The sequence below is a fragment of the Schistocerca americana genome, chromosome 9 (assembly GCF_021461395.2).
Source record: "Schistocerca americana isolate TAMUIC-IGC-003095 chromosome 9, iqSchAmer2.1, whole genome shotgun sequence".
In the NCBI taxonomy this organism is placed as follows: domain Eukaryota; kingdom Metazoa; phylum Arthropoda; class Insecta; order Orthoptera; family Acrididae; genus Schistocerca; species Schistocerca americana.
Window position 1 is genome coordinate 206,773,110 of NC_060127.1, and position 22,228 is coordinate 206,795,337.

Genomic DNA, 22,228 nt, shown 5'->3' on the forward strand with positions numbered 1-22,228 from the left:
TCAGTTTTCAATTGTCACCCGCCTGCATTTATAAACTGGTAATTTTCACTTAGTCCAATAACTCTTGAAGACAAAGAAAACATTTCTCCCCGAAAATCTCTAGCTGATTAAATTCAGGCCTCATGGAAGGTGAGGGGTTGACAAAATCACAAAATTTGTGTAAATATTGAGTTGTGAGGCTTTGGTTATCCTTTGAGCACCCTAGTCTACCTCGTGAGGCGAGTCATATTACAGTGTCTGTAATTCCATCACATGCAGATTTCCTGCGCCTTCTTGCAAAAAAGTTTCACTCAGAATTTTACACCAAAATCAGCTAGGTGATCAGACAGCATTGTGAAATTCTTACAGTTTTTTGCATTGGACAACAGACTCACTTCTAAAGTAGTGCCTTTGTCAGAAAAGTTTTTATTCCTGAGTTTACGATACTAAAAAGGAACAAATATTGTTTTTATGTTACCTGGTATTTGTGCGTCCTTGAAATGACTTTGGCCACTCACTAGGCAACAGAGTTGTTCTTAGCGACACACTGTTTGGCTCTTGGCACATTTAGTTATGGTGTCACGTTGGATGCTGATTGTGAGCAAAGAGTGAACATTAATTTCTGATTTAAGCTCAAGAAAACTCCTAGTGAAATATGGACAAAAGTTAATTGAGCATATGCAGAAGACAAGACAAAAGAGCTTCCCCCATGAACCATGGACCTTGCCGTTGGTGGGGAGGCTTGCGTGCCTCAGCAATACAGATGGCCGTACCGTAGGTGCAACCACAACGGAGGGGTATCTGTTGAGAGGCCAGACAAACATGTGGTTCCTGAAGAGGGGCAGCAGCCTTTTCAGTAGTTGCAGGGGCAACAGTCTGGATGATTGACTGATCTGGCCTTGTAACATTAACCAAAACGGCCTTGCTGTGCTGGTACTGCGAACGGCTGAAAGCAAGGGGAAACTACAGCCGTAATTTTTCCTGAGGACATGCAGCTTTACTGTATGATTAAATGATGATGGCGTCCTCTTGGGTAAAATATTCCGGAGGTAAAATAGTCCCCCATTCGGATCTCCGGGCGGGGACTACTCAAGAGGACGTCGTTATCAGGAGAAAGAAAACTGGCATTCTACGGATCGGAGTGTGGAATGTCAGATCCCTTAATCGGGCAGGTCGGTTAGAAAATTTAAAAAGGGAAATGGATAGGTTAAAGTTAGATATAGTGGGAATTAGTCAAGTTTGGTGGCAGGAGGAACAAGACTTTTGGTCAGGTGATTACAGGGTTATAAATACAAAATCAAATAGGGGTAATGCAGGAGTAGGTTTAGTAATGAATAAAAAAATAGGAGTGCGGGTTAGCTACTACAAACAGCATAGTGAACGCATTATTGTGGCCAAGATAGACACAAAGCCCATGCCTACCACAGTAGTACAAGTTTATATGCCAACTAGCTCTGCAGATGATGAAGAAATTGATGAAATATATGACGAGATAAAAGAAATTATTCAGGTAGTGAAGGGAGACGAAAATTTAATAGTCATGGGTGACTGGAATTCGTCAGTAGGAAAAGGGAGAGAAGGAAACATAGTAGGTGAATATGGATTGGGGGGGAAGAAATGAAAGAGGAAGTCGCCTTGTAGAATTTTGCACAGAGCATAACTTAATCATAGCTAACACTTGGTTCAAGAATCATAAAAGAAGGTTGTATACCTGGAAGAATCCTGGAGATACTAATAGGTATCAGATAGATTATATAATGGTAAGACAGAGATTTAGGAACCAGGTTTTAAATTGTAAGACATTTCCAGGGGCAGATGTGGATTCTGACCACAATCTATTGGTTATGAACTGCAGATTGAAACTGAAGAAACTGCAAAAAGGTGGGAATTTAAGGAGATGGGACCTGGATAAACTGAAAGAACCAGAGGTTGTAGAGAGTTTCAGGGAGAGCATAAGGCAACAATTGACAGGAATGGGGGAAAGAAATACAGTAGAAGAAGAATGGGTAGCTCTGAGGGATGAAGTAGTGAAGGCAGCAGAGGATCAAGTAGGTAAAAAGACGAGGGCTAATAGACATCCTTGGGTAACAGAAGAAATATTGAATTTAATTGATGAAAGGAGAAAATACAAAAATGCAGTAAATGAAGCAGGCAAAAGGGAATACAAACGTCTCAAAAATGAGATCGACAGAAAGTGCAAAATGGCTAAGCAGGGATGGCTAGAGGACAAATGTAAGGATGTAGAGGCTTGTCTCACTAGGGGTAAGATAGATACTGCCTACAGGAAAATTAAAGAGACCTTTGGAGATAAGAGAACGACTTGTATGAATATCAAGAGCTCAGTTGGAAACCCAGTTCTAAGCAAAGAAGGGAAGGCAGATAGGTGGAAGGAGTATATAGAGGGTTTATACAAGGGCGATGTACTTGAGGACAATATTATGGAAATGGAAGAGGATGTAGATGAAGATGAAATGGGAGATAAGATACTGCGTGAAGAGTTTGACAGAGCACTGGAAGACCTGAGTCGAAACAAGGCCCCCGGAGTAGACAACATTCCATTGGAACTACTGACGGCCTTGGGAGAGCCAGTCCTGACAAAACTCTACCATCTGGTGAGCAAGATGTATGCGACAGGCGAAATACCCACAGACTTCAAGAAGAATATAATAATTCCAATACCAAAGAAAGCAGGTGTTGACAGATGTGAAAATTACCGAACTATCAGTTTAATAACTCACGGCTGCAAAATACTAACGCGAATTCTTTTTAGACGAATGGAAAAACTGGTAGAAGCGGACCTCGGGGAAGATCAGTTTGGATTCCGTAGAAATGTTGGAACACGTGAGGCAATACTAACCTTACGACTTATCTTAGAAGAAAGATTAAGAAAAGGCAAACATACGTTTCTAGCATTTGTAGACTTAGAGAAAGCTTTTGACAACGTTAACTGGAATACTCTCTTTCAAATTCTGAAGGTGGCAGGGGTAAAATACAGGGAGCGAAAGGCTATTTACAATTTGTACAGAAACCAGATGGCAGTTATAAGAGTCGAGGGGCATGAAAGGGAAGCAGTGGTTGGGAAAGGAGTGAGACAGGGTTGTAGCCTCTCCCCGATGTTATTCAATCTGTATATTGAGCAAGCAGTAAAGGAAACAAAAGAAAAATTTGGAGTAGGTATTAAAATTCATGGAGAAGAAGTAAAAACTTTGAGGTTCGCCATTGACATTGTAATTCTGTCAGACAGAGCAAAGGACTTGGAAGAGCAGTTGAACGGAATGGACAGTGTCTTGAAAGGAGGATATAAGATGAACATCAACAAAAGCAAAACGAGGATAATGGAATGTAGTCTAAGTCGGGTGATGCTGAGGGGATTAGGTTAGGAAATGAGACACTTAAAGTAGTAAAGGAGTTTTGCTATTTAGGGAGTCAAATAACTGATGATGGTCGAAGTAGAGAGGATATAAAATGTAGACTGGCAATGGCAAGGAAATCGTTTCTGAAGAAGAGAAATTTGTTAACATCGAGTATAGATTTAAGTGTCAGGAAGTCGTTTCTGAAAGTATTTGTATGGAGTGTAGCCATATATGGAAGTGAAACATGGACGATAACCAGTTTGGACAAGAAGAGAATAGAAGCTTTCGAAATGTGGTGCTACAGAAGAATGCTGAAGATAAGGTGGGTAGATCACGTAACTAATGAGGAGGTATTGAATAGGATTGGGGAGAAGAGAAGTTTGTGGCACAACTTGACTAGAAGAAGGGATCGGTTGATAGGACATGTTTGGAGGCATCAAGGGATCACAAATTTAGCATTGGAGGGCAGCGTGGAGGGTAAAAATCGTAGAGGGAGACCAAGAGATGAATACACTAAGCAGATTCAGAAGGATGTAGGTTGCAGTAGGTACTGGGAGATGAAGAAGCTTGCACAGGATAGAGTAGCATGGAGAGCTGCATCAAACCAGTCTCAGGACTGAAGACCACAACAACAACAACATGCAGAAGAGAGACTTTCAAGAAGTCGTGTTTTCGAGTTGCACAGAAGGTTTCGTGAAGGTGGAGATTCAGTGCAAAATGATCCCTGGTCGCCTGTCCATAGTACATACTGATGTAAATGTGGAGCGTGTGAGACAGTTACTGCAAGAAGACAGTCATGTAACTGTGAGTGTGATATCAGAACTTAATTTGAACCATGTTGTGTGTCATAAGATTTTATAGCAAGATTTAGGGAAAAAGAAACTTACTGCAAAACTCATCCTTCACACACCAACAAACAAACAAACAAACAAACAAACAAGAGAGGAAAGAAAAAAAAACAATTTCAGCTGAACTACTGTATAGAGCCAGATGTGATCCTACATTTCTGTCCAAGATTATTGCTGGCGATAAAAGTTGGTGTGGTGCTGCCAGTAAGACCCTCACACAAAATGTCAAAGTGCTGAATGGCAGAGTCCTGGATCGCCAGCCTTTGAGAACAAAGACAGTGATCATCATGTTCTTTGATAGTAAAAGATCAGTTCAACATAAGTATGTACCTCCAGGTCAAACAGTGAACCACTGTCTTTACATCAAAGTTTTGAAACATCTGTGACAAGCAGTTCGATGTCATCACCCTGACTGGTTGTATTCTCAGGACTGTTTCTTATTGCATGACCACAAGACCCTATACTGCTTTATCTGCTAGAGAATCTGGCCAGGCATTCTGTTATTTCCATCTGACATCTGCCATATTCGCCTGACATCTCGCCTTGCAGTTTTTCTTGTTTCTGTGAGTGAAAAGGCAACTGAAAGGAAAACTTCATCAAGATATTGTGGACATTCAATGGGTTGTGACAAATGAGCTTAAAAGCATCACAGTTGGAAATTTCCCTGCTTGCTTCCAAGACTTCCAGAAAAGTAGGCAACTGTGTGTAGGGACTGTTGTGGATCTTTTCTGACAAAGTGAGTTTATGGTTTCACGCAGATTTGTCGCTTTCTTTTTCTCAGTAAACCTACGAGTTTTGTCAGAAAGGAAGGAACTGCAATTGTATTGTGTCTTAGGCTGTCAGCTGTGTCCCCCCTGCGGGTCCGGGGATTAGAATAGGCCCGCGGTATTCCTGCCTGTCGTAAGAGGCGACTAAAAGGAGTCCATCCCCCTCACGAGGGTAGTTAGCGCCTGCGTCCGGAGACGGACGGTTCCACGACCTATCATCGTGGTCCTTTTGGTTTTTTACTTCTCGTTTCTTCCTTCCTTTTGTTGGTTCCTTTCTTTGCTCTTCTCCACCTCACTGTCTTCCTTACTCTTTCCCTTGCCTTCTCCTTGCCTTCTCATTGCCTTCTTCTCCTTGCCTTCTCATTGCCTTCTTCCCCTTGCTTTCTCATTGCCTTCTTCTCCTTGCCTTCTCTGGTCTCCGCCTCGGCGTTTGAGACAGTCTGTCCTCTTTCTCCCTCTCTCTCTTCTTTTTCCTCTTCTTCCTTCCTCCCTGTGCGTGCCTGAAGGCCGACCCACGCGTTCGCACGCGTAGCCGGTGACGGGGTAACGCGTAAGTCCCCGCCCTGGGTAGACATGTAAGGCACGCGCGTACCCCATGGTAGAGTCGGGCCCGGGGAGGGGTGATTGCCTGAGCTGATACCTTGTGACCATGCCGATTGGTCCCTCCGTCTGTTTCTCGGGAGGTGTGACCTGAGGTGTAAACATTCACCTAAGGCGGGAGTGCCCTCTGAGAGGGTCCCCACAAGGAAGGAGCGCGCCATCGGAGACGCTGGCAATCATGGGGGATTCCTCCGCAATGGATTCTACTCCATCTCTTTCGACTTCGACCCAAAAACGGAAACGTGACCAGCCAACAGTGACAAAAGTACTACCGCCTGCCCCACAGTTCCTCGTAGTTTCTTGATCTGAGGACGGAAAGGATTTTTCCTCTGTCAACCCTTTCGTTATTCAGAAGGGCGTAGATGCCATAGCCGGATCTGTCAAATCCTGTACCAGGTTGCGTAACGGCACCTTATTACTAGAAACTGAGAGTGCCTTTCAGGCACAAAAACTGCTTCGGGCCACCCTCCTGTACACGTTCCCTGTCCGGGTGGAGGCCCACCGAACTTTGAATTCGTCTCATGGTGTAGTCTATACTAGCTCCCTCGACGGATTGACTGACGAGGAGCTTCAATCATTCCTCGCTGAGCAGGGCGTGACGGCTGTCCATAGGGTCATGAAAAAGGTCAACAATGACCTTGTACCGACCCGGACAATTTTCTTGACCTTCGATAGTGTTAAGCTGCCATCGCGCATCAAGGCGGGCTACGAGGTTATTTCTGTTCGCCCCTATATCCCGACACCTACGCGCTGCTACCAGTGTCAGCGTTTCAATCACACTCGACAGTCTTGTTCCAATGCGGCTAAATGTGTCACCTGTGGCAGGGATGCCCATGAGGGTGACTGTCCACCTCCGTCTCCTCGTTGTGTGAACTGTCAGGGTGACCATGCCGCATCCTCCCGCGACTGTCCTGTCTATAAGGAAGAACGCTGTATTCAGGAAATTCGGGTCAAAGAGAAAGTGTCCACCTCGGCTGCTCGCAAGCTATTGGCTAGTAGGAAGCCCACGCTGCTCCCAGCGGGGAAATACAGTACTGTCCTCGCCTCTCCTCGGACTACCCAGGAGGTAGCAACCCAGACATGCGATCTGACCTTCAGCACCACGGTCATCCGTTCGGCCAGTGCTAAGATCGCGCGGTCGACGTCTCCTCTTCCTCCCATCACCCCACAGACACGAGCACCTTCCTCAGCTTCTGCTAAGACGAAGACACCGAAGTCAGATGCACGGGCCTTCAAGAAGGAACCATCCCGTGCAGACTTCCTCCATACCTCGACCTCCCAGCCTTCGACCGGTACTTCCACTACACGTCCTTCCAAAAAGGCGCATAGGAAGCACAGTTCTCCTTCCCCGCCACGGCGCATTTCTTCTCTTGCGCCACCCAGCGGCTGCCGCCCCAGGCCGTCATCCGTTTCGCCTGGCCGCACCGCTGGTCGCCGTACATCTGGCCGTTCACTGGCGGAGGAAGCTCCCCCTCCCGGCCATCCTCCCGAGATGGCCGATGACCCTATAAACCCAATGGACGATGACTGTCCGCCTACTGATAGCGGCGGCAGTGCTCGCTCGAAGCCAGGCCCTAAGCGGCCTTCGAGGTGACCACTTCTCTCATCTTTCTTTTCTTACGATGGCACTTATTCACTGGAATATTCGCAGCATTCGCTCCAATCGAGAGGACTTGAAGTTGCTGCTCCGCTTGCACCGTCCGCTTGTCGTAGCCCTCCAGGAAACGAAGCTACGCCCATGCGATCAAATTGCCTTGGCACACTACACCTATGTGCATTTTGACCTACCCCCTGTGGTAGGTATCCCAGCTCATGGAGGGGTTATGTTGCTGGTCCGGGATGATATTTACTACGATCCCATCACGTTGCACACCGGCCTGCAGGCAGTTGCCATCCGCATTACTCTCCCCACTTTTACGTTTTCCTTTTGTACCGTTTACACTCCATCGTCATCTGCCGTTACCAGGGCAGACGTGATGCAACTTATTGCTCAGCTACCTGCACCATTTTTGTTAACTGGAGACTTCAATGCCCACCATCCCCTTTGGGGCTCTCCAGCATCCTGCCCGAGGGGCTCCTTGTTAGCAGACCTTTTCAACCAGCTCGATCTTGTCTGCCTCAATACTGGCGCCCCTACTTTTCTTTCGGACACATCTCACACCTATTCCCATTTAGACCTCTCTATATGTACTCCCCAACTTGCACGCCGGTTTGAGTGGTATGCACTTTCTGATACATATTCGAGCGACCACTTCCCGTGTGTTATCCATCTCCTGCAGCATACCCCCTCTCCGTGCTTCTCTAATTGGACCATCTCCAAGGCAGACTGGGGGCTCTTCTCTTCCAGGGCGACCTTTCAGGATCAAACCTTTACAAGCTGCGATCGTCAGGTCGCACACCTCACGGAAGTCATTCTCGCTGCTGCTGAATATTCCATCCCTCACCCTCCTTCTTCTCCACGTCGCGTACCGGTCCCCTGGTGGACCGCAGCATGTAGAGACGCTTTACGTGCTCGTCGACGTGCTTTACGCACTTTTAAACGCCACCCTACAGTGGCGAATTGTATCAATTATAAACGATTACGTGCTCAGTGTCGTCGTATTATCAAAGAAAGCAAGAAAGCCAGCTGGGCTGCTTTCACAAGCACCTTCAACAGTTTTACTCCTTCTTCTGTTGTCTGGGGTAGCCTGCGCCGGCTATCTGGCACTAAGGTCCACTCACCAGTTTCTGGCTTGAAGGTCGCGAATGACGTCCTTGTGGCCCCTGAGGCTGTCTCCAATGCCTTCGGCCGCTTTTTCGCAGAGGTTTCGAGCTCCACTCATTACCACCCTGCCTTCCTCCCCCGCAAACAGGCAGAGGAGGCTAGGCCACCTAACTTCCGCTCCTCGAATTGTGAAAGTTATAATGCCCCATTCACCATGCGGGAACTCGAAAACGCACTTGGCCGATCACGGTCCTCTGCTCCAGGGCCAGATTCTATTCATATTCAGATGCTGAAGAACCTTTCTCCTGCGGGTAAAGGTTTTCTTCTTCGTACATACAATCGCATCTGGATTGAGGGACATGTTCCCGCATGCTGGCGCGAGTCTATTGTTGTCCCGATTCCTAAGCCGGGGAAGGACAAGCACTTGCCTTCCAGTTATCGACCTATCTCGCTTACCAGCTGTGTCTGTAAAGTGATGGAGCGAATGGTTAACTCTCGATTGGTTTGGCTGCTCGAGTCTCGACGCCTACTTACCAATGTACAATGTGGATTTCGTAGGCGCCGCTCTGCTGTTGACCATCTGGTTACCTTGTCGACCTTCATTATGAATAACTTCTTGCGGAAGCGCCCGACCGCGGCTGTGTTCTTTGATTTGGAGAAGGCTTACGACACCTGTTGGAAGGCGGGCATTCTCCGCACCATGCATACATGGGGCCTTCGCGGTCGCCTCCCTCTTTTTATTCGTTCCTTTTTAATGGATCGACAGTTCAGGGTACGTGTGGGTTCTGTCCTGTCCGACACCTTTCGCCAGGAGAATGGGGTGCCACAGGGCTCAGTTTTGAGCGTCGCTCTCTTCGCCATCGCGATAAATCCAATAATGGATTGCCTCCCAGCTGATGTATCAGGCTCCCTTTTCGTGGACGATTTTACCATCTATTGCAGTGCGCAGTGTACACGTGTCCTGGAGCGCTGTCTTCAGCGTTCTCTTGACCGTCTTTACTCCTGGAGTGTCGCCAATGGCTTCCGTTTTTCTGCCGAGAAGACGGTCTGTATTACCTTCTGGCGATACAAAGAGTTTCTCCCACCGTCCTTACGACTCGGTCCCGTTGCTCTCCCAATCGTGGAGACAACCAAATTTTTAGGCCTTACATTTGACAGGAAACTTAGCTGGTCTCCACATGTGTCATATTTGGCCGCCCGTTGTACCCGTTCTTTAAATGTCCTCCGTGTTGTCAGTGGTCTGTCGTGGGGAGCGGATCGAACCGTCCTACTTCGTCTATATCGGTCGATCGTCCGCTCCAAGCTGGATTATGGGAGCTTCGTATACTCCTCTGCACGGCCATCCATCTTACGCCGCCTCAACTCCATACAACATCGGGGTTTACGACTTGCGATCGGAGCATTTTATACCAGTCCCGTAGAGAGTCTTCATGCTGACGCTGGCGAATTGCCACTCACCTAGCGGCGCGATATACTGCTTTGTCGGTATGCCTGTCGGCTACTGTCAATGCCCGACCATCCGTCTTATCGTTCCTTTTTTGACGACTCTCTTGACCGTCAATACGGGTTGTATGTCTCTGCCCTGCTACCCCCTGGAGTTCGCTTTCGTCGCCTCCTTCAACACCTTACTTTTTCCCTCCCTGCAACCTTTCGAGTGGGCGAGAGCCGCACGCCACCTTGGCTCCAGGCTCATGTCCGCGTTCACCTTGACCTCACCTCGCTCCCAAAAGAGGTCACCCCCGGTTCGGTCTACCACTCCCGTTTTTTGGAACTTCGTTCGAAGTTCATCGACATGACTTTCATTTATACAGATGGCTCTAAGACCAATGACGGGGTCGGGTGTTCCTTTATTGTCGAGGCACAAAGTTTCAAATACCGGCTCCATGGCCATTGTTCGGTCTTCACAGCTGAGCTCTTTGCCCTCTACCAGGCTGTTCTTTACATCTGCCGCCACCGACATTCTGCTTATGTCATTTGCTCAGATTCCCTGAGCGCCATCCAGAGCCTCAGTGATCCGTACCCGGTTCACCCTTTCGTACACCGGATCCAACGCTCTCTTCAGCAGCTGGTGGACGTCGGTTCTCCAGTTAGCTTTATGTGGGTTCCGGGCCATGTCGGTATCCCTGGGAACGAAGCTGCAGATGCCGCGGCCAAGGCTGCGGTCCTCCAGCCTCGAACAGCTTCTTGTTGCGTCCCTTCGTCCAATTTTAGCAGGGTGATTTGTCGGCGCATCTTATCTCTGTGGCATGCCGATTGGGCTGCACTTACCGACAACAAGCTTCGGGCCTTAAAACCTCTTCCCGTGGCTTGGACGTCCTCCTCACGCCCTTCTCGGCGGGAGGAGGTCGTTTTAGCCCAGTTAAGAATTGGACACTGCCGGTTCAGCCATCGCCATCTGCTGACGGCTGCGCCGGCGCCGTTCTGCCCATGTGGGCACTTGCTGACGGTTAGACACATTTTAATGTCCTGTCCAGATCTTAACACACTGCGCCTCGATCTTAACCTGCCAAATACTTTAGATGCCATTTTAGCGGATGACCCACGAGCAGCTGCTCGTGTTCTTCGTTTTATCAATTTGACACACCTCGCTAAGGACATTTGATGATGCTGTTTTTTAATCCTATGCCTGTCAGTCTGTCTTTTATCGTGTTTTCCCTTTTAGTTGTTGTGGTCAACTTGTGCCTCGCGGTGCATTCTTAGAGTAGTCAGGGCGCTAATGACCCAGCTGTGTACAAGCTTTTTTGTACTTACTCATACAAAATAGATGAAGATGGGATGCACAGTAGCTTTACTGTTTTCTGGGTGAAAATCTTGGCTGGCAACAAACGGGTAATTCTTTGCAAAATCAGGCGGGGCAAATATTACACCAAGCTTAACAGTTCACTCTACAGTTTTGAAATATTGTTTCATACTTTCAAAGAAAGTGACTAAGTTGGAGATTTTTGATACCACCTATGTGACAAAATCATATACTGGCAGTAGGCCAGTGTGAAGTGCTACACGATTTGTTTGTATTCACTATTAGTACTTAAATTTCTTCGGGATCAGTTTTCTTGCACAGATTAGTAAGGAGTAATTCAGCTGCATTTTCGTGAATCTGATTTCGATACTTTTTGCCTTTTTAGTGAACTAGCAATCTGCCCCAGCTTCACACAGGAAACATCACAGTAAGACTCAGTTTTTACAGTTTTTAACACCTAATTCAACAAAACCCGACTCTAATTTCATAGAATGGGCACATGATTAGTGAAACTGAACAGTTCAAATTTCTAGGTGTTCGTATAGATAGTAAAGCGTCGTGGAAAGCCCATGTCCGGGATCTTGTTCAAACACTTAATGCTGCCATTTTTACTATTCGAACAGTATCTCAAGTAAGTGATTGTTCGACATGAAAATTAGTCTACTTTGCTTATTTTCATTTGCTTATGTCATATGGTATTACATTTTGGGGTAACTCTTCCCATTCTGAAAGGATACTTTTGGCTCAGAAATGGGCAGTTCAAGCAATAAGTGATGAACTTCCAGTAAGCTACCACAAGAATTAAAAAATCTTAGCAGTAATCCACACACTTTCAGATCGAAACTGAAGAATTTCCTCATGGATCATTCCTTCTATTCTGTCGAGGAGTTCCTTGAAAAATTAAACTGATTCTTGTTGTATTGTTGATTTGTTTATTTAAACTTATGGCTTGACTTTTTTTGGGTTCATAAACATTTTATTTTTACCTGTTATTACTCTTATGTTGTAATTTCATGTACTGACACGTTCCATGACCTTGGAGAGATTTGGTCGTAGGGAGCTTGATGTGTAAATAAAATGTAGTTATGACTGAATGACTAGTTAGGCTTAGTGGTAATAAATTACATACATGAACCTTCCCCCTGATTCAGTCTATTAGTAAAAACTATAATGTAATAGTGATAGATATAAAATATACTTACTGTGTGGCAACAGGAGAACTTGGAAAGGTACACTAATGGGGAAAAATCACACCACCAAAAAAATAATTAATGTAGAGTAACAAAATTTCAGGAATACATTTGTCTAGATAATATACAGGGAAAAATGTATATAAACTTTGAACTGTCATAGACAATTTATTTCCCATTCTACAAGGTTAAATATCTGTGAGGAAGTAAGTTATGTTTCTTCAACAGGTGGCAGCAGTGTCAGTGAAGTAACTGCAACATGGCGGATGTGCGTTTTGAGTTCTAGTACTGTGCTACGCATTCTGAAGAAATGCAAGTTTTGTTTGTACATTCCAAGGCTGGTGCAACAGCTAAGTGACGACGATTCAGATCGAAGGTTAGCATTTTGTGAATGGGTTCAGGAGATGGTGAGATGTGAACCGGGATTTATCGGTAGCATAATTTGGTCGGATGAAGCCCAATTCAAACTCAATGGAACTGTCAATAAGCACAATTGTACTGGGCTGAAGATAATCCTCACATTACAGTTGAAAAGGCTGTGAATTTGCCTGGTGTGAATGTGTAGTGTGGTTTGTCTGCAAGAGGACTCATTGGGCCTTTCCGCTTTGAAGGTGCTGTTACTGGAGAAACGTACCTAACAATGCTTGCTGACTCCATATTCCGTGCCATTTGTGCATTATACGGTAATGGTGAGTTTTATTTCCAACAAGATGGCACCCCGCAGCACTATCATAGGGACGTACGACCATACTTGGGTAACAATGTGCCAGGCCAGTGGATAGGACGCAGGGGACCAATCGAGTTTCCTGCACACTCTCCAGACCTTACGCCGCTGGATTTCTTCTGATTGGGCACAGTAAAAGATGAAGTGTACAAACGTAAACCACGTAACCTGGACACACTTTGGAATTAGATTCAGGCAGTGTGCGCTGAAACCTCATTTGTCACTTTGGTACGATGTACGGAATCATTGGTGACTCGTACTCGGAAATGTATTGATGCTGAAGGCCACCAGTTTGAACATTAATCACATTTGCAAAGTACATTTATTTTTCCAATTGGACTTTAAGCTATCCCTTTTCCAGAAATTTAACATTGTAGAATGGGAAATATATTTTCTATGATGCTTCAAAGTGTGTGTACATTTTTTTGACGCACCCTGTATTTAAGTGATGAACATTGCAAGATAACAGGTTAATGTAAGCACGAGAAAATACATTGCAAATTTGAAATGCTAGTACATTAATAACTGATGTAACTGCCACAATGTTGAATGCAAGCACACAAACTGTGTGCATTGTGTCGTACATGTACCAGATGTCAGTTTGTGGGATGGATTTTCATGCCTGTTGAACTTGATCGGGCAATACAGGGACAATTAATGCTGCTTGTGGATGACACTGTAGTTGTTGTCCAATGATCTCCCATACATGGTTGATGCGGGAGAGATCTGGTAATTGAGCAGGTCAAGGCAACATGTCGACACTCTGGAGATTGTGTTGGATTACAAAGTGGTATGTGTAGGTGAGCATTATCCTGTCAGGAAACATCTCTTGGAATGCTCTTTAGGAAGTAGTGGGACAACATGTCAAATCACCAGATTGATGTACAAATTGCACCCCGTACCATAATTTCAGGTTTAGGTCCACTGTTTCTATTATGCTGACAGGTTGATTGCAGGCCATCAACTGGCACTGAGGCAGAACCAGGCTTTGTGAGAAAAAGCAACAGGCCTCCACCCTGCCTGCCAATGAGCTCTCACTTGACACTGCTGAAATGGCAAATGGCAATGGTTTGGGGCCTGTGGAATGCAAGCTACAGGGCATCTGGATTGGAGCTGTCCGTGAAATAACTGACTTGTAACAGTTTGTTGTGTCACTGTGGTGCCAACTGCTCCTAAGATTGCTGCTGGAGATACGGTACAATTCACCAGAGCCGTATGCCAAACACAATCCTATTAAACGATCTCGCTTAATCTCATCGAGGTACTGATAATGTCGACTTTGTTGTCTTACACGTATTCTTGACTAACATCAGCTCACCACATCTAATGTCAAAGATAATTAACGCTCGCAAAACAGTATGCGTTTAAAGCAAACCTGTTTTGCATCCTCACAATGACACTGCTAGCGCCCACTCTTATGTGACTGTTGTGAAATTTCCGACATCATCTTTTGGATGGAGAAACACGCCTGCAAACTTTTGTTTGTTGCACATCTCCTCCTTGGTGTTTTAAATTTACAATGTTTTGGAGCCAGTGGCTCCCTCTGGCAGGAGGACTGAAGGGGAGGAAGAGGGTTGACTGAAAAGGACTGGCGAGGTTTAGGAAATGGGGAGAGGTCAGGAAAGTAACCTGGAACCTGCGTGAGTGGAGACTTACCGGACCCAGGGTTCTGGGTGACTTTCCTGAACGCTTCCCATTTCCTAAACCTCACCAGTCTTTTTCCTTCACCCCTCTTTCTTCTCCTTCAGCCATTCTCCCAGAAGAGGGCAGGACAGTCTCCAAAAGCTTGCAAATGTAAATACCTTTCTGTGCGTTTTCTTGCTGCTGCCTGGTGTGTAGATTTTTTTGTCTATCCTATTTACATTGTCTTTCCAAAATTGATCATTTTCATTGATATGTTAGTAAAAACTATATCAAAAGCTGTATAGTAGTACTTGAGGTTAGTCTGATCGGAGTATCAGCATGAACAGTTTGGTGTACATTTAAGTGAACTGATGTGAACTGTGTTCGTTAATTATCAACCAAATTTCAAACAGCTCATAGCAGAAATGATCACTGCAAAAGAACTTGAAAGTAACTTCTCACTTATTGTGTAGTCAAATATTAGATTTAAAATAAAATAAATGTGTTTCTTCATTAATGTTAAATGTTAGTTCTCAAATAAAATGGTTCTCCTTGAATCGGTTCAATGAGTTGGTGATTCCCAAAGGAATGTTGGTGGTCATCCATCATACAGACAGTAGGAGACATAATGTATAATTTGATAAATACACACTTTACCCTGTTAATAATTCATTTCTGTGGTTTTTTAGTTCTACTGAGCTAGAAATTTCACGCATCGGTCATGACATCGGCTTAGAAATAGACAAAAAAAGTGCACAGATGAAGCGTGGCTTTGCTAATCTGTTAAACTGGAATGAAAGTTTCTTTGCTGAAATGATAAAAACAATAGGTAAGTTTTTCAGCAGTTTTGATTCAGCATGACTGTTGTTTTCATAAATTTTAATATTATTTCTGCTTTCAGGAAGTAGTTTTGCAGTTTCTGTTCTAGTTAATCTTGCTGACACCTCCAATTTACATTTTATGTAGTTTGGGGATGTAGATGCCCATACAGTTTGTATAATTTACTACTTGCCATGTTCTTTATTGCAAAGATTAAAAATGCAGGTGTGCATTGCAACTCCAAAAAACATTACTCATTGAATAATAGGATACTACAGCCATCACGGTTTCTTAAATGTAATATGTAATATGCTTTTGCTTCTATGGTGGCTACCTATTTTGCTGTCTTAATACTCCACGTGACTTCAGCATCTGATGCTGTTTGTTTCTTTTGGCATTAACTAACAAGGAGAGGTCCCCATTGTTGGAATGGACATTTTGAAACATCGACGTAGTAATGTAGGTTAAGATCCCAGATATCGCACCCATTCACCCTGGTGGGCCCTTGTTTGCAAGTAATTTATGGAAACAATTAGTAATTTTATCTGACTATTGATATAGCTTTAAAGGAGAAGATTAATGTAGCCTGGTTGCAAGGTGTAATAGCTACTGTAAGGCCTTCATGTGGTGAAGCTCATAGGTTTGAATCTCAAGTACCTTAACTTTTTTATTTTTAAATCTTCACCAAATTGACTTTGATAATTATTCTTATTCAATTAATTAGTTTAAATGTAATTTTTTAATTCTATTCCTGTGTTATATTTTAATCATTGTAGAAATTTTCATTTGTTTCCATTTTTTCTTTATATCATTCTTTTTCTACTTGTAATTTTTGTGAAAAATATATCGAAAAACAAAGATGATGTGACTTACCGAACGAAAGTGCTGGCAGGTCGATAGACACACAAACAAACATAAACACACACACAAAATTCAAGCTTTCGCAACAAACTGTTGCCTCATCAGGAAAGAGGGGAAGGAGAGGGAAAGACGAAAGGATGTGGGTTTTAAGGGAGAGGGTAAGGAGTCACTCCAACCCCGGGAGCGGAAAGACTTACCTTAGGGGGAAAAAAGGACAGGTATACACTCGCGCGCGCGCGCACGCACACACAATCCATCCACACATATACAGACACAAGCAGACATATTTAAAGACAGAGTTTGGGCAGAGATGTCAGTCGAGGCGGAAGTGAGGAGGCAAAGATGATGTTGAATGACAGGTGAGGTATGAGTGGCGGGAACTTGAAATTAGCAAATGTTGAGGCCTGGTGGGTAACGGGAAGAGAGGATATCTTAAAGAGCAAGTTCCCATCTCCGGAGTTCGGATAGGTTGGTGTTGGTGGGAAGTATCCAGATAACCCGGACAGTGTAACACTGTGCCAAGATGTGCTGGCCATGTACCAACGCATGTTTAGCCACAGGGTGATCCTCATTACCAACAAACACTGTCTGCCTGTGTCCATTCATGCGAATGGACAGTTTATTGCTGGTCATTCCCACATAGAATGCATCACAGTGTAGACAGGTCAGTTGGTAAATCATGTGGGTGCTTTCACATGTGGCTCTGCCTTTGATCGTGTACACCTTCCGGGTTACAGGACTGGAGTAGGTGGTGGTGGGAGGGTGCATGGGACAGGTTTTACACCGGGGGCGGTTACAAGGATAGGAGCCAGAGGGTAGGGAAGGTGGTTTGGGGATTTCATAGGGATGAACTAACAGGTTACCAACGTTAGGTGGATGGATCTCATATCCTTCATGAAATCCTCCCCACTCCACCAAGAGTGTCTTTCCGCCGTCCACCTAACGTTCGTAACCTGTTAGTTCATCCCTATGAAATCCCCAAACCACCTTCCCTACCCTCTGGCTCCTATCCTTGTAACTGCCCCCGGTGTAAAACCTGTCCCATGCACCCTCCCACCACCACCTGCTCCAGTCCTGTAACCCGGAAGGTGTACACGATCAAAGGCAGAGCCACATGTGAAAGCACCCACATGATTTACCAACTGACCTGTCTACACTGTGATGCATTCTATGTGGGAATGACCAGCAATAAACTGTCCATTCGCATGAATGGACACAGGCAGACTGTTTTTGGTAATGAGGATCACCCTGTGGCTAAACATGCCTTGGTGCACGGCCAGCACATCTTGGCACAGTGTTACACCGTCCGGGATATCTGGATACTTCCCAGCAACACCAACCTATCCGAACTCCGGAGATGGGAACTTGCTCTTCAATATATCCTCTCTTCCCGATACCCACCAGGCCTCAATCTCCGCTAATTTCAAGTTGCCGCCACTGATACCTCACCTGTCATTCAACATCATCTTTGCCTCTTCACTTCCGCCTCGACTGACATCTCTGCCCAAACTCTTTGTCTTTAAATATGTCTGCTTGTGTCTGTATATGTGTGGATGGATATGTGTGTGCGCGCGCGAGTGTATACCTGTCCTTTTTTCCCCCTAAGGTAAGTCTTTCCGCTCCCGGGATTGGAATGACTCCTTACCCTCTCCCTTAAAATCCACATCCTTTCGTCTTTCCCTCTCTTTCCCCTCTTTCCTGATGAGGCAACAGTTTGTTGCGAAACCTTGAATTTTGTGTGTGTGTTTGTGTGTCTATCGACCTGCCAGCGCTTTCGTTCGGTAAGTCACATCATCCTTGTTTTTAGATATATTTTTCCCAAGTGGAATGTTTCCCTCTATTATATTGTAATTTTTGTGAGTTTGAATATAATTGTATTTGTCTGTTTTGATATTAAAATATTTTAAAATGCCGATTTATCAGATAAAAAATAAATTTATATTGACTGTGCAATAGTGTCAAATGTATTTTTCAGTACAAGATATACATTTTTTTATGGCAATCATCATACAAACATTAAAACATAGCCTAAATTCATATTGTACTATGTACAAAATAAGGGCAACGAAGATTTAAATGAAAGAAGGGATTATAGGTAAAATGAAATTCAAGAAAAATGAGGAATAGAAATAACCACTGCAATAGTGTGGACAAAAAAATGGAGTGATGAAATGAAAGAAATTAAATCAAAATTAATTCATAAAATGAATTAAAATCACTTGATCACGGATTTCAAATGGGAAAAAAAATGAGAGATTGTCAGATGCAGAAATCGTGGATTTGATTAATGATAGCAGCACTCCGGACAATGTAGAGAGTGATTCTGCCGATTCTGAATACAGTGTTGTGTTTGAAGGTACGTATTCCCGAATTTTCAACTGCTCGTAATTGTGCAGTACACACATTTCTGCTGAACATCTCTTCTGTAAGAGATATATGTAGTTACATATAATGTGATATTCCTTTTAGAAAGTGAGATAGACGACAGCTTGTCTGCAGATGCAGACGAGAATGATGTTGAAGGTGTTACTTCAAATCCAGCAGCTGTGCCATATCCAAAAGATGTTGACTGGACTGAATTTGACACCCATCGACATCTGCCTGTCAACACTACACACAAGCAGATTCTAGTGAATATTGATGACTCAGGTTCTGTACTAGATTGCAGTAAAGTGTTCCTTACTGACAGTGACGTAAAAGAACTCAAGATACAGACAAATATGTACACATCACAGACAATCCAGAAGAAAAGAAGAGGAAATAACATGAAGCCTAATTCAGTTTTGAGTTCCTGGAAGCCAGTGACTAAAAGTGAGATGAGGCGTTTCTTGACTACACTTTTCCACATGTGTATTTCAAGAAAGCCAAAAATTATGGACCACTGGAGCACTAATCCTGTCCTTAGTTGTAACTTCTGTCCCCAAGTTAAGAGTCATTTGCGTTTTACTCAGATACTGTCGTGCTCGCATCTTGTTGACAATTCTAAAGAGAAAAAACCAGGTGAAGATGGATTTCACCCACTTTATAAAGTTTTATGTTATTATAAGAATTTGAAGGAGTGATGTATCCAGGCATATTGTCCCACAGAAAAACTGACAATTGATGAAGGAATATGCCCATTTCGAGGTCGTGTGAGCTTCCATGTTTACATGCAAATAGGCCTCATAAGTATGAACTGAAGGTTTATGCTGTTGCTGAAGCCAGTAGTGGCTATGTTGTAAACTATGAAGTTTACACTGGTAAGCATATTGTTTACAATTCTTTGTCCGCTGTTGTATTGCAATTGTCTGATGGCGGCTTACTGAATAAAGGTCGCACTGTGTATTTACAGATTTTATTCCATTCCAGAGCTTTTTCAATGACTGGCTGACAAAGGTACTGGAGCTGTTGGTTCTGTGAATAAATCTAGGAAAGGATTACCTAAAGTTTTAGTATATAATATGCTGAAAGAGGGGAAATGTCTTTTCCGCGTAAAGATAATGTATTAGCAATGAAGTGGAAGGATAAGAGGGATGTGTATACATTGTCTAAAAGGCATCAGGCCACATTTGGTACACATTACTAAGGAAAATAGGTCTGTTGTAATTAAACCACTTGAAGTATTGGATTTTAATCTGAATAAAATTGGAGTGGATATTGGAGACCAGCGCCTTCAGTGCAATCCATTCCAGCACAGAATTGTGAAATGGTGGCGAAAATTATATTTCCATCTGCTGCTGATGGGAGTATCAAATGCTTTTTGGCTATATAATGCAGTGCACAACAAGAAACTCACAATAACAGACTTCATAACAGTGCTTGCAGCTCAGCTTGTTGAAGGTGATACACTTGAAGTCATATAAAGGAATGAAGGAACTGTAGGTCGGCTAACAAAGAGACATTTTTTTGCAGGACATACCTCCAACTACAAAGAAATATGCTGCTCGTGTGTGTCACACGTGCAGTGCCAGGAGCAAGAAAGAGAATAGCAAAGTTTCTCACAAAGAGACATGGTACAAATGTGAACAGTGTGGTGTTTCACTGTGCCTGGAACCTTGCTTCAAAATTGTCCACAGTAAAAAAACAATATGATTCTGTGTGAAATTTGTATGCAGTTATTGTAGACTGGCAGATGTTATGTAGTGCCATAATATTAGTTAAAAATGAATAACAATTGCATTCTCTCATCTAGGCAGACATACACTGAAATGCCATAGAGATAGGTATAGGCATGCGTATTCAAATGCTGAGATACGTAAACATGCAGGATACGGCACTGCAGTTGGCAACACCTATACGACAACAAGTGTCTGGTGCAGTTGTTAGACTGGTTACTGCTGCTACAGTAGCAGGTTAACAAGATTTAAGTGAGTTTGAACGTGGTGTTATAGTGGGCGCATAAGCGGTGGGACACAGCATCTCCGAGGTAGTGATGAAGTGGGGATTTTTCCCGTACGAGCATTTCACGATAGTGCAGTGAACATCAGGAATCCAGTAAAACGGCAAATCTCAGACATCGCTGCAGCCGGAAAAAGATCCTGCAAGAACGGGACCAATGACGGCTGAAGAGAATCATTCATGGTGACAGAACTGCAACCCTTCCGCAAATTGTTGCAGATTTCAGTGCTGGGCCATCAATAAGTGTCAGCGTGCGAACCACACAATGAAACATCTTCTATATAGGCTTTCGGAGCTGAAAGCCCACTGGTGAACCTTTGATGACTGCACAACACAAAGTTTTACGCTTCGCCTGGCCACATCAATATAGATGTTGGACTGGTGATGACTGGAAGCATGTTGCCTGGTCGGATGAGTCTCGTTTCAAATTTTATCAAGCATGTATATGTATACGGGTATGGAGACAATCTCACGAATCCATAGATCCTGCATGTCAGCAGGAACTGTTAAAATTGGTGGAGGCCTCTGTAATGGTGTGGGGTGTGTGCAGTTGGGATGCCTTGAAACGTGCTTTCAGAAAAGATCTCCACCCCTGGTTTCTTACGGATTTATTGACAGTCCTGCAGGACTCATGGTGTCAATTCCCTCCAGCAACGCTTCAGACATTAGTAGAGTTCATGCTACGTTGTCTCACAGCACTTCTGCGTGCTCGTGGGAGCTCTATTGGATATTAGGCAGGTGTACCAATTTCTATGGCTCTTCAGTGTACATCAGACACACGTACCACCATCCCCACACAGTTATCACCTGGAATCTTTTTAATCACTCTAGACCATACTGGCACACCACCATATATTAACACTTTGGAGACTGGCCACTTAAAAGCCACACTCACCCCTACCCCCCTCACCCCTACTCACCCCTACCCCCCTCACCCCTACTCACCCCTACCCCCCTCACCCCTACCCCCCTCACCCCTACCCCCCTCACCCCTACCCCCCTCACCGCTACCCCCCTCACCCCTACCCCCCTCACCCCTACCCCCCTCACCCCTACCCCCCCTCACCCCTACCCCCCTCACCCCTACCCCCCTCACCCCTACCCCCCCTCACCAATACCCCCCTCACCAATACCCCCCTCACCCCTACCCCCCCCCTCACCCCTACCCCCCTCAACCCTACACCCCCCTCACCCCTACCCCCCCCTACCTACCCCGACCCCCCTACCTACCCCGACCCCATCAACCCTACCCCCCTCACCCCTACCCCTACCCCCCGCTCACCACCACCCCCCTTCACCGCTACCCCCCCTCACCACCACCCCCCTTCACCGCTACCTCCCCTCACCACCACCCCCCTTCACCACTACCCCCCTTCACCCACTAGCCCCCCCCCCTTCACCCACTAGCCCCCCCCTTCACCCACTACCCCCCCCCTTCACCCACTACCCCCCCCCTTCACCCACTACCCCCCCCCTTCACCCACTACCCCCCCCCCTTTCACCCACTACCCCCCCCCCCCTTCACCCACTACCCCCCCTTTCACCCACTACCCCCCCCCTTCACCCACTACCCCCCCCTTTCACCCACTACCCCCCCCCCCTTTCACCCACTACCCCCCCCCTTTCACCCACTACCCCCCCCC

The 22,228-nt window shown here is 45.1% G+C and overlaps 1 protein-coding gene across 1 annotated transcript in view; it reads left to right on the top strand.

The window, feature by feature from the left end:
• The window catches only part of LOC124551219, a 77,486-nt gene that overhangs the window by 18,772 nt on the left and 36,486 nt on the right, over positions 1-22,228 (top strand). The window contains exon 4 of the mRNA XM_047126208.1: positions 15,218-15,357. Coding sequence (XP_046982164.1) covers positions 15,218-15,357 — 140 coding nt within the window. The remainder of the gene's footprint in view (positions 1-15,217; positions 15,358-22,228) is intronic.